Source organism: Chrysemys picta, chromosome 23 (genome assembly GCF_011386835.1).
Source record: "Chrysemys picta bellii isolate R12L10 chromosome 23, ASM1138683v2, whole genome shotgun sequence".
NCBI lineage: Eukaryota > Metazoa > Chordata > Testudines > Emydidae > Chrysemys > Chrysemys picta.
Window position 1 is genome coordinate 5,542,534 of NC_088813.1, and position 12,664 is coordinate 5,555,197.

A 12,664-nucleotide genomic window follows, 5' to 3' on the forward strand; every position below is an offset into this window, starting at 1 on the left:
TAAGACTGCCTCACAATGTATTTTTCCATTTATTTTGACAGGAGTTAGTTCTGTTTTAGTTATTCATAACAATATGCAGAGTACCTAAGTACTTTGCCACCATCATCATAATATGAGTTCCTTACAAGAAATTAATGATAGACATAATCTTTCTTCTTACCTCTTCTGTAGGAGAGTTTGATTCATTTAGTTTTTATTTGTTTGCTTTGTGTGTGAGTGGGTGTGTGTGTGTAGAACTTACTATAGGAAAGCTAAATAGCGTATGCTGGTAAAAGAGTATCTTGTAAAAATAATAAAGCTTTAGTAATGAGACCTCACTATAGTGCTATATTTGAGAAGTGGAATGAGACTGCCAGGTTTTGTGGTAAGATTTAAAGTGGTGTGCATAAGTGCAAAGTTACCCGTTTCTTTTATTTTTCTAGAGCAATGTAAACTACATCGTAAACTTAAGGAGAGGGGGAAAAAATCCTATTACTGAAGTTTTTATATTCAAATTTCTCTAACAGATGAATAAGAGGAAAAAAAAACGCTTCAAATTGGTAGGGGAAATCTAGGTGACTTTTGCGCAAAATTAAGATTTTTGTTGCCATCTTGCACTCCACTGCAGTTATGAAGTTGTTCCTGGAAGTCACTTGTAGAATTTGACGGTTATTAAAAAGTAGCATGATGAAAAGAGGAGATAAAGGTTCCCTTCAGAGCCTACAGAGCTGTTTGCAGGTTTGGGCCAAACTTTTTCAGTCAAGATATGCTAGGGAGAGCCTTATCATGAATGTGGAAGTTGACTTCCTGCATGATGGTATGCAGTTGTGATGATAATAAATGAGGGGCAAATTCTGCTGTCAATCCATCTTTAACTATTCATGATATTTGTAGGTTTGCAGTTGGGTGACTGAAGTTTAGAAGTCAGAGTTCTGTTTAGCATTTTTAATAGTGCTTGAATTTCTTCTGACTTAAATACCTGATTGTATATATTTTTTAATGGGGTGGGAATTACATAAAGAAAAAAAACCACTTTACCATCAAGGTGTATAGAATCTTCTGTGGTATCACTGTCCGTGTTGGATTATTGATCTTTTTGCTTTCACAAAACAAAAAAGGCTTACCACAGCAGCATGAAATCAGTATTTCATACTCTATCAGAACATTTTGGGGATAGTGATTTATTAACTGATTAGCAATATGATTTACTCACTTATTGTCATAGTATTCAGGTCGCTGTATGGGATGGATTCTCGTTTTGCTTTGTTTGCTATGCTAGATAGTTTCTACAGTCAGTTTAGTTATTTTTTCTCTCCCATCAGTAGCTGAATTGAGGCTGTTGGCTATCTAGCTCTGGAACATTCTGTTGGTGTCCCAGTCACTAAGAGGTTAGCTGCTTTTTCTTCAGGGAATCTCTCATAAATATGTTCATATATCTTACTGTCTTAGCCAGCCTTAATGTTTGCAACACAGTGCAAGTTATGTTTGGGGCATGACTAATAGCATGTGTACAAATAATATTTTAGGTTTGAATTTGAAAAACTGGCTGACTTAAGTTTTTTTTGTTTGTCTAACTATTGGAAGTAATAATCTAGTAGTACTTATATGGACATGCAAATTCTGTAGCAGAACTGCCATTAATATAGACGTTTGTAAACATTGATGTTGTAATTTGAATTCCATTACATTCCCAAGGTTTTTCTCCCCCAGAAGTTTTCAGTGCTCAATTTTAGAATAGACTGAGACAAAATTTTATTGTGCTGACCACACAAGAAATTTCACTTGCACAACTTGGTAGTCTGATTCCAAGAATAGGCAACTGTAGATATCTTAGCTGTATTGGCAGCATCCTGTTGAATTAACTGTCGTTTTGGCTGGTGTGTATTTTTAATATATTTTACTGAAATGAAGTTTGTTAAATTTAGCTTTCTGAGATATGGGTCAGACGTGACTAACAGGAAAGCATAAACATGTCAAAAGAAGTAAAGATTTTGTTCTTGATGTAGGCAGTGTGCGCTTAATCGGTTATTAAAATGATTAAACTTTGAAAAACCTGTGTCTCCTTAGGTGTTGGTGGAATGAGCGTTGCGTGTGTTTTGAAGAGAAAAGCAGTGCTCTGGCAGGACTCGTTCAGCCCCCACCTGAAGCAGCACCCACAAGATACAGCTAATCCCAACATGCCTGTTGTTTTGACATCTGGAACAGGGTCCCAGGCTCCGCAACAGCCAGCTGCAAATCAAGCGCTTGCAGCAGGGACACACTCCAGTCCTGTCCCTGGATCCATAGGAGTTGCAGGCCGCTCTCAGGACGACGCTATGGTGGATTACTTCTTTCAGAGGCAGCATGGTGAGCAGCTTGGGGGAGGAGGAAGTGGTGGAGGCGGCTATAATAACAGCAAACATCGCTGGCCTACTGGGGATAACATTCATGCCGAACATCAGGTAATAACAAACACAAAGTTCAATATTTCAGACTGAATACGTGAACAAATCATGCTAGGATTGCTGCTTTAATGAACCTTCTTAAAGCTTAAGCTAGCTATTGTGTGATTTGGATGGTATCAACGAGACTTCTTTCTTTCTTTTCAGAATTTTAATGTCTCACTAGTTATAAATGAAATGTTTTCTCACTGTTGATGATGTTGAACTGGAAATCCCACTGTACTCTATGTGATGGTAGTTAAAATGAATCTGTTTGCAAAATGCATCAGTCCTCTTTATTGATTTTTGTATGTGTGAACCAGTTTAGCGTTGTTTGTTGCTTCTTATCAAACCTGACACTGTGGTTACATTATTTTTTATGTAATGGTATTACAAAACTGTGTTGTCCTTTAAAGCATGTAGGAATGGTGAAAGCTTCACACTCTAATACTGAAATGCACACAGTTCTGGTACTTGTCCACAGCACAAGGAGAAGTGAGGGAAAGGGGGCTGGGCATGGTTAATTGAATGAGGAAGAAAGCAGTTTATAAAAAACAGTTGTTTCACCGTGTGCTAAGGAACAGAACTTTGCTTTCACATGTATTTTATGTCCTAAAGAATAATGGGATGCTTCTACTGTGCATATAAATGAAGAAAGAGAAGACAGAATTTAACTGTTAACCAAAAGTATGGTTTAAATCACAGTATTATCTTATATGCTGGGGCTTAAACAAGTGCATGTAAACAAGTATTTGTTTAGCTATCTGATTGTGACATGTAGGTAACTCTTCAAGTACAGGGATGATCTAAAAAACCTGCTTCCGCTAATAAGGGAGATACAGAAACAGCATTTAGAGGTTAGCATGTTTTTTGAAGTCAGTGGTTCCCAGAAATCTCTTAAAAGCAGTAGGAACAAAGCTTCTGTGACCTCATTAAAACCTCAGCATTGCTTACATAGCATTTTGGTTTTCTGTCAAAATAGAAAAAAAGATAGTGTTTTAAATTATGATTGTTTAAATTCACTATTTAAAGGAACACAGACAATTAGTAGCATGGCCAAAATTTGACTTAATATTCCACTTGTTATAAATCTGTGTGATACCACCTCTACTCTAAAGAGCTAATTTATTTAAAAGTGAATCACCCTTTCACAAAGTTTGAAAAATAAACCAGAAATTAACCCCACCTCCCTCCCAAAAAGTGTTCTGCTTTCTCCACAGGGCTGTTCAACAAGTAAACACTATGCTGAGAATTATGCAATTTGAGTAATATCAGCACATGCATAAACAAAGAACAGCATTAATTTCGGTTCCCTAAGAAGCATAGGATGAAATCCAGAATGTGAAACAGAGCTAGGAAAAAAGTTGGCAGTGTCTTTTTAAACTTATTTTTAAGAAATATTATGCCTAATTATTTTCCCCATGCAAATACAGTATTTAGCTAAAATGTGCTTGAAGAAAAATGATGGGTTGGACTCCTGTCCGGAATGACTGCCATTCATTTGTTTTAAAAAAATCTTCTAACTGAAGATTTGAGTAATATTAAAAGTTGTATTCCAGCTTTATCTGTTGAAAGATTTAACTAAATCTTTGACTTAGGTAATGTAGGTCAGAGGATGATTCGTAAAATATTTAAAAAGTTGATAAGATCTCTAAAATTGGCTGCTATTAAGTGATAATCAGTAGGCACCAAACACTGGTTAGGCATTGGTGGGGGTGGCATTGGGATATTTTGTGTGAGGATGGCTTTGTCATGCTGAAATGCACAAATGAGCAAAATTCTCAATCCCTGCCCCCCAAAAGGAAGCAACGCCACCATAGATGGTAGAAAACTGTAGGTATACAAAAAATGATATCCTGCAGTTTCTAGGTGTTTGCAATCTTTACTGCATTCTTTAGTAGTCTGTAAACTTTTAAGCTTGTGATTTTAAAAAAAAAATACAAATTTGACCTGTTTCAACTGTTTCAAAGACTTATTACACTGTCCGCGAATATACTGCTGCTGTTCTTTTGCAGAAAACTCTTGAGTTAAATAACTGCACATGTAACACCTTATTGAAAAATATGTCGCCTGAAAATCTAGTTGGGGCTGTTTTAATTTTTTTTTTTAGCATTTATGTGTAGGGTTTTTGTTTGGTTTTGTTTTAAATCCCTAACATGAGGATATTTAAATGCAAATATAATCTGACATTAAGGCTGCCATTTAGTATCACAAAGTCAGGAAATATACAGCAGTATCAGTTTAGCGGTTTTGCAAGTATATAGCATTTTTTCTGTTTTTTCATGGTAATAGTGTAGCTTCAAATATTACTGCGGTGATGTATATGCTTTACAATACTCACCTTAACACATTTCATTTTGTTATGACCATAACTGTTTAGTTTCCTAATATTGTGGTTTCAACTGTGCAGACTTAATGTTACATTAACCGATTTTTGCATTCAGCATATCCTTTTTGAATTAAATGAAATTTAAAGGTCAGTTTAAGGCCATCGTTCTGGTATGGGACAGTGACCGGTGTTGACTTGTTTTGCACCTTATCCCCCAGTGATTTCCTGAATGTTCTAAGTTGTATGACTTTTGTCATTTCTTCCCCTCTTGGGTTCTGATCTTGTAAGATGTTCCATGTGGGTACAAGTGTCTGCCAACATGCGCCCGCAGGATCAGTGCCTTAGTCCTGTATATATCATCTTGGGTCACGGGTCACTCACTTTTAAGGAGGTGGAAGGAGAATATCTGGGTTCCAGGTTGGAGGTATTAAGTTCTCATAAGATGGTTTGCAGATGACTTGAAGAATAGGAACAGCCTGATAATGAACAGTAAAGGATTAAAAATTAGGACAGTGTTTAAACCCCAAATTTGTATTGAACAAATAAAATGCCCACCTTGTGTAGTATCTTTTCCCTCCTCTTTTGTTCTTTATGGCATCTATTTAGGGCCTGAGTCCACACCCTTAAATCTCGCTGCAGTCAATCGGAATTGAAGGGTGCTGAGCACCCTATGGATCAGGTTTTCAGATTTGTAACGTCTTTGAAGCGGGGACCATCTGGCTCAGTTTGGGCTGTGTATCCATATCTGCAAGTGGTATGGGGCTTGTGCTGCAGACGCTAAAGTGGAGGGCGGTGCGGGGCATTAAGTGAGAGAGTCAGTGGTAGCGGAAGGTTAATTATGCGTTCATACAGTTTAGCAGGAAATGTGCAGGGTTTAGGAGATTGTAGCTAAAGGTGGGAAGATTTTTATATTTTTTTTTTAAATGGCTGCTTCCTAATCCCTTTTCCTGTGTCTTCATGTCAACTGTTCAGATGTAACCTATTGTGAGCACTTGGGAGCGCTTTCTCTATCTCTCTCTGGCACTGAAGACACTTATGCAAATTCAATAAATAACATTTCAGCCTGTATTACTACAGTGGTTATATAACACGTGTTAAAGTAAATGTACAATATGCTTGCTTTTCATTGTTTACCATGTTTTTATTTTTTCACCTGTCTGCCGCTGCTGTTTCCTCCTTGGAATGACAGCTGTAAAGAATTCAAATGGTGGATGGCTTTGACAGGTGTAACCGAAGAACACATTTCTGAATGCTCCAAAAGAAGCAGACCATGTCATCCTATTCCAAACAATAACCTTCAAAATGGGAGGAAAAACTGTGTCTTCGCTCAGTTGCTACTTTATATGTAGTTTTTTCTAACCTTTCCTCTCTCCTCGTCAGAAAAAAGATCTCAGTTTTTCTGGTTAGTAAAAATTTTATCAACCAAGACTCCATTCTCATCTTGGTTAATCCGGTGCATGTGGTGTATTTTATAAATCCAGAACTGCTGTTGTGTACAGATACTGACGTAACTGATTTTGAAGGATTCCTGATCTGAAATTCCCCCCCACCCCACTTCCTCCCCAAGTAATGGAATGTGTCCACGCTCCTCACCCCCACTAATAGCCAAGGCTTCAGCAGCAGCAGAGATTGTGCTTTAAGGTGGAGCTGGGGATGGGACTGGCCATGGGGGAGGAGCTGGGGTTAGAGACGGAGTTGGTCTGGGGGCAGAGAGGAAGTGAGGGCAGAGCTGGGCCTGGGGGCAGAGCAGGACTGAGGGCTGAACAGGTTTGGGGGAGAAGCAAGGCTGGTGGTGGAGCTCCCTCCCCACCCCCCGGGGGGCTGGCTTCAGCCCCACTATGCGCCCCCCTCAATGTTCCTCCGTGCCCCCATAGGGGGACTCGCCCACACAGTTTGGAGACCACTGCACTATAGGTTGATTTCCTAAAAACCTGAAGGGTCTAGACGTAACTACAAAACAAGTATCTTTTTGTCTTTAAAATTTAATGGAGTCTATTTGCTGGCAACAAGGTCTGCCCTGCCAATATAGTTAACCCCTAAACAGGAAAAGGATGAAAGTTCAATGCGTATTCTGTGTCCGTTTACTCTGTAGGCTATCTGCCCAGATTGCTGTTGTGATGGTGTTTTTTATTATGGCACTTATCCAGAAAAAACTGAATTGAGACCAGTAACTCATTTCACATAGGTCACTAAACAGTTATCACATAGGAGTTCTGATGACTAAAAGCCTAGACTTTATTTGGTCTGATGCTGAAAGACCACGTATCTTATTTTATTACAGATCCGTGGGGCCACCAAGTCTCACTACAAAAATGGCACTTGGCTTCTAGATCTTGGAAGAGTTACCTTTAACACTTAACAAAAACTAAGAAAAGCGTGCCCCTCCCTGCCCCCGCCCCTCCACGCTCACAGATGTTACAGGGAAATGAAGCATTGACTATGATCTTTCCACATTTCAGTCAAGTGTCGCTGTTCCTTAAAATTCAGTGACATCCCCTTGTAAATGCAGGACTTTTTTTGTGTCCAAATTGCAGTAAATGAGTAATATGGGAGTCTGTCATGGTTTGAAGATGTGAGAACAATTTTTAGGAATTTACTTTCGTTGAGAGCATCGGTAATTAGCTAATAATCCCTATAGCGTTCTACTGTCCCTAGTTATCTCCTCACATCTGAGGAATTATCCATACACTCAATAAGAGAAATATAGTGAGAGTGGTAGGGTGAGGATTTGAGTTCATTTCGGGTTTTGTCTCTGTGACGTGGTAGTCCTCTGAACGGGGAGCACTGAACTTCTTAATCAATACTGTACATTTAACTGGGCATAGAATCCAGTTCTTCTGACACCTCACCTCTCCCCAAATCTGCTATTTAAACCATGCGGCCTCCCTACTATGTTTCACTACCACATGAAGGGCTGGGTTTGGTTCTCGGGATGGCAAACAACATGGTCAAGGCTTGCTTAAGGAGAGGATCATCTCCTCTTTCTCTCAAACAACCTGGGAAGCCAAGCAGAGACATGCTCCAGTGTTGCTCCAAAGGAAGTCCTGTTTAATTGTAAGGTATTTCGGCCAGAGACTCAATCTATTTTTGGAAAGCACCTAGAGTTTCGGTGCTACTGCAGTCTGGCCCTCATTGCCAAGGAGAGTCACTGCAGCTTGAGGCAAGAAAGAAATCCTGTGACAGCACATACAATATTCAGTTGTTTGCATATTTAATATCTGTAGCCTTATTCCATGGAATAGTCTTTCAAATGAATGGAATTTCCATTTGTATTTCCATGTACTTTCATGGTAAGCACAATAGCTGGGTGTATGTTAGCAGTGAAATAGTTGATAGTGTTACCATTTAAACTACTTGGCCGCGAAGTTAACACTGTGTTAAAATGAATGCTTGATATGCATCCGAAGAAGTGGGCTGTAGTCCACGAAAGCTTATGCTCTAATAAATTTGTTAGTCTCTAAGGTGCCACAAGTACTCCTGTTCTTCTTTTTGCGGATACAGACTAACACGGCTGTTACTCTGAAACTTGAAATTAGAATATATCATCTTCTGTAGAAAACCTTAATCTGCAGGGAGCGGCTAGTTCGTCAGGATTTGTTGATTTTTGATTTTTGTTTTTGAGTCTGTAAATTTATATTGTCTCTGCTAACAAATCCATTACAAGGTACCTAGCTTTAATTCACATAGCACACCTGATCACTTGTGCAGTCTTTATGATTTCATTATATGGTACCATATTGTTTTAATCTACTTGACTCATGCTTGCCCAGGAAGAACAAAACTATGCTTTTACATCAACTGATCTTGAAGTTAAATACTCTGCACAGACTTAAGATGTGGGTTTTTTGCTTATTTTAATTTGTGGAGTGTGTGAAGGGATATGTTCTAGTAGTTCTGTAAAATCTAAAGTAAAAAACTATTATTAGCTAACCAAAAACAGCAGTTTAACAAGACTGTCTGTATTAAGTATTTCCATAACCATTAACCGTCTTGGCTAAATGCCATGTAAAATGTTAGCCAGTCTGTAATTTTAATAGCATTTTGCTTCAAATGCTAATGGTAGTAGCAGTTCTAATTATGAATTCTTTACTACAAAAATAGTAGTTAATCCTGTCTGATACTTGTGACTTTACATTCTTTCTCTCCTGACTATTGTTATAGACGAGGACTAAAAATAGTACAGTAATTAGTTGATGGAACAACATATTTTAACCCTGGCACCTAATTGTCATTGGCAAGCCTGTATGGGGTGTTTTTTTGTTACAAATTGGTAAACGTTGTCTCTAGTATTGTATATAGCATCTCATGTATGTTACAGGCAAAACAAAAGAGATGCAAGTCAAAATCTCCTCCAAACTAACTAATAAGAGCAGTTGGCTGCTGCCTATAAACCTTAATGAAGGGTCAACTTGAAAATGTTCTTGTTTCAAAAGGTTTGTAAACCCAACTTCTTTATATCCTAAAACAGTTTCCATGAACAATTCAGACAGCTCCACTGTGTGAAGTTACCTTTCATTCCTGGGGATTAAAAAAGAGATTTAATTGCATAGTCCAACAATCAGACTCAACATTTTCGTATTATTTGACCTTGCTCTCGTAATACTGACAACTTTAAATTTTCAGTACACCTCTACCCTGATATAACGCGACCCAATATAACACGAATTCGGAGATAATGCGGTATAGCAGTGCTCGGGGGGCGGGGGAGGGCGGGGCTGCGCACTCGGGTGGATCAAAGCAAGTTCTATATAACACCATTTCACCTATAACGCGATAAGTTTTTTTGGCTTCCGAGGACAGCGTTATATCGAGGTAGAGGTGTATATGCTACAATTTGAGAAGTGTGTATAAGTTTTTCTACTTTAAAAATTCAGCAAATTAAAAAAAAATGTAATGTTTGAGATATCCCATATGTAAATTTCACAAGATACTTGGATAGTGCGGTGATGGTCATACAAATGCATATAGGTAAAAAGTAAGCAGTATTAGGGAAACTGTTTCTTGGAGTGAGCATCTGTGGTGTAATCACACAAGCAGAAGTAAGTAAGAAGGCCAAACTCAGGTGCCTCCAAGTCTTAAAATAAACTACTAATCATAAAAACAGAAATCAAATACTTTATCCATCCAGACAGATAACAAAAGGACTCTTACTTTCCACACTTTACTCTTTACTTTATTACTTTCCAGAAATAAAAAATAGAAAACTGGTGCTACAGTTTATTCCAATGCTGAAGATAGACTATTTATGTAGCACCAAAAAGTGTACTTAAGACACAAGGGATGTATTCTTGGCCCCCCTGACTTCAATGGGAGTTTTGCCATTGATCGCTGTTGGGCCAGGATTTCACCTGAGGTGGTTGCCCTCATGAATCTACTGTGTCTGGTCTTGAACCTGCCAAGCAATCTGTATGAGTGGACTACCAAGCTTGTGCAAAGCCTCACCGAAATCAGTGGAACTCTCTCCCATCTTTTCAAGATTGGGGCCAATATCAACAATGATTCACGAAAGAACATATCAATTGGAGTTGTAATTCAGATTTGATTGCTGTGAGCGGCCAAGTGATGCCGGGCCCTATGCTCAACTCCATGGCATTTCTCTGTTGGATCTAACAAAGAACTGGTTTATGGCAGCCATTAATGACTTCCAGCATAACAGTATCCCTAGCTCTCCTCCCAACGCAGTTTAAAGTCATAGAAATATAGGGCTGGAAGGGATCTCGAGAGGCCATCCAGTCCAGCCTCCTGCACTCAGTCAAGACCAAGTAAACCTCCTAGACTATTCCTGACAGGTGTTTGTCCAACCTATTCTTAAAAACCTCCAATGATGGGGCTTTTACAGCCTCCCTTGGAAGCCTATTCCAGAGTTTAACTATCCATATCGATAGAAAGTTTTTCTTAATATTTAACCTAAATCTCTCTTGCTGCGGGTTAAGTCCATTGCTACTTGGCCTATCTTCAGTGGACATGGAGAACAATTGATCACCACCCAGTTTATAACAGCCCCTACTCTGTTTGAAGATTATCAAGTCCCCCCCTCACGTTTCTTCCCTCAAGGCTAAACATGCTCAGTTTCTTAACCTTGCCTTACAGATCAAGTTTTCAAAACCTTTTAGGTGCCCAGTATTGGCACTAGTGCTGAGTAAAGCGGGACAATTACCTCCCATGTCTGGCATACAACACACCCGTTAATACACCTCAGAATAAGATTAGCCTTTTTTGCAACTGCATTAGATTGTTGACTCCGATTCAATTTCTGATCCAGATCCTTTTCAGCACTACCACCACCTATCTGGTTATTCCCCATGTTGTAATTGTGTGTTGGATTTTTTTTTTGTTTCTTCCTAAGTAAAGTATTTTGCACTTGTTGAATTTCATCTTGTTGATTTAAGACCAGTTCCTAATTTGTCAAGGTCACTTTGGATTCTGATCCTGTCCTTAAAAGTGCTTGCAACCCCTCCCAGCTTGGTGTCATCTGCAGATTTTATAAGCATATTCTCCACTCCATTATCCAAGACACTTATGAAAATACTAATACCAGATCCAGGACTGACACCTGACGGGCTACACTAAATGCGCCCTCCCAGTGAACCATTGGTAACTGCTCTTTGCGTGTGGTCTTTCAACCATCATGCACCCACGTTATAGTAATTCACCTGGACCACATTTCCCTGGTTTGCTTATGACACTGTCATGTGGGTTTGTGTCAAAAGCCTTAATACAATTGAAATATTATAGCTATTGTTCCCCCCATCCACAAAGCCAGTAACCCTCTGAAAGAAGGAAATTAGGTTGGTTTGTCATGATTTGTTCTTGGCAAATCTACGCTGTCTATTCCTTAACCCTGTTATCCTCTAAGTGCTTATTCAATAACTTGTTCCAGTATTTTTCCAGGTACTAAAGGTAGGCTGATTGGTCTATAATTCTCTGGTCCTCTTTGTTTCCCTTGTTAAAGATAGGTACTATGTTTATCCTTCTCCAGTCTTCCGGGACGTCACCTGCCCTGCATGAGTTCTCAAAGATAATATCTGACAGTTCTGAGATTGCTTCAACTAGTTCCTTAATTACTCTAGGACAGATTTCATCAGGCCCTGCTGACTTGAATAAATCTAACTTATGTTAATATTCTTTAACCTGTCCTTTCCCTATTTTTGGCTTGTGTTCCTTCCCTCTTGTTTATTAATTGTGTGGCGTATCTGGTCACTTTTAACTTTTTTTTTTTTAGTGGAGACTGAAGCAAAATAGATATTAAAGATCTCAGCCTTCTTGATGTCATCAGTTATTAGCTCTCCTTCCCTGCTAAGTAGAGGACCTACGCTTTCCTTAGTCTTTCTTTTGTGCCTAATGTATTTAAAGAATCTTGTATTATTGCCTTTTATGTCCCTTGCTAGGTATAACTCAGTTTTTTGCCTTTATCCTTTCAGTTTTTTGTTTCTACGTACTTGTGCTATACTTTTGTACTCTTCCTTAGCAATTCATCCATGTTTACACTTTTTTGTAGGATTCTTTTTTGATTTTCAGGTCATTAAAGAGCTCCTGAGGGAGTTATATTGGCATCTTTCGCATCGTTATAGTTTGCATTTATTCCTTTAGTACTGTTTTCTTGAGAAACTGCAAATTGACACCCTGAATGACTTTTCACTCTAGTAGAAAGAAGATAAATAAGAATGGTGGGAGGAAGGGGAAATGAGGGCAGAAAGAAGGGAATGAGGGTGAACACAAAGTACCGTGGAGGGGGATTCAGACAGTACCCCTATAGGGGAGTTTGCAGGAAGTCCCTGAAATAGAGGGGGATAGGAGGGTCACACACAAGGAGCTTGTGTGTGTGGCAGGGGGTGGTGGGAATGAAGCAGCTGGACTGGCGTCAACCTATGAAAAGCTGGACAAGCAAGTAGCTATACTTGAAGCTCTTAGAACAGCCAGCAGAGCTTAGAGCAGA

General features: G+C 39.0%; 1 protein-coding gene across 29 annotated transcripts in view; it reads left to right on the forward strand.

Moving 5' to 3' along the window:
• The window catches only part of PUM1 (pumilio RNA binding family member 1), a 119,412-nt gene that overhangs the window by 3,480 nt on the left and 103,268 nt on the right, over nt 1–12,664 (forward strand). For 14 of the 29 annotated variants that reach the window (XM_024105852.3, XM_008168915.4, XM_042845526.2 and 11 more), the window contains exon 2: nt 2,047–2,420. In XM_024105852.3, the coding sequence (XP_023961620.1) occupies nt 2,058–2,420 (363 nt within the window). In that variant the 5' untranslated portion in view covers nt 2,047–2,057. Of the gene's footprint in view, nt 1–1,301; nt 1,368–2,046; nt 2,421–12,664 lie in introns of all 29 variants that reach the window. The other 15 variants (XM_065576893.1, XM_065576881.1, XM_065576884.1 and 12 more) reach the window with 2 other exon arrangements.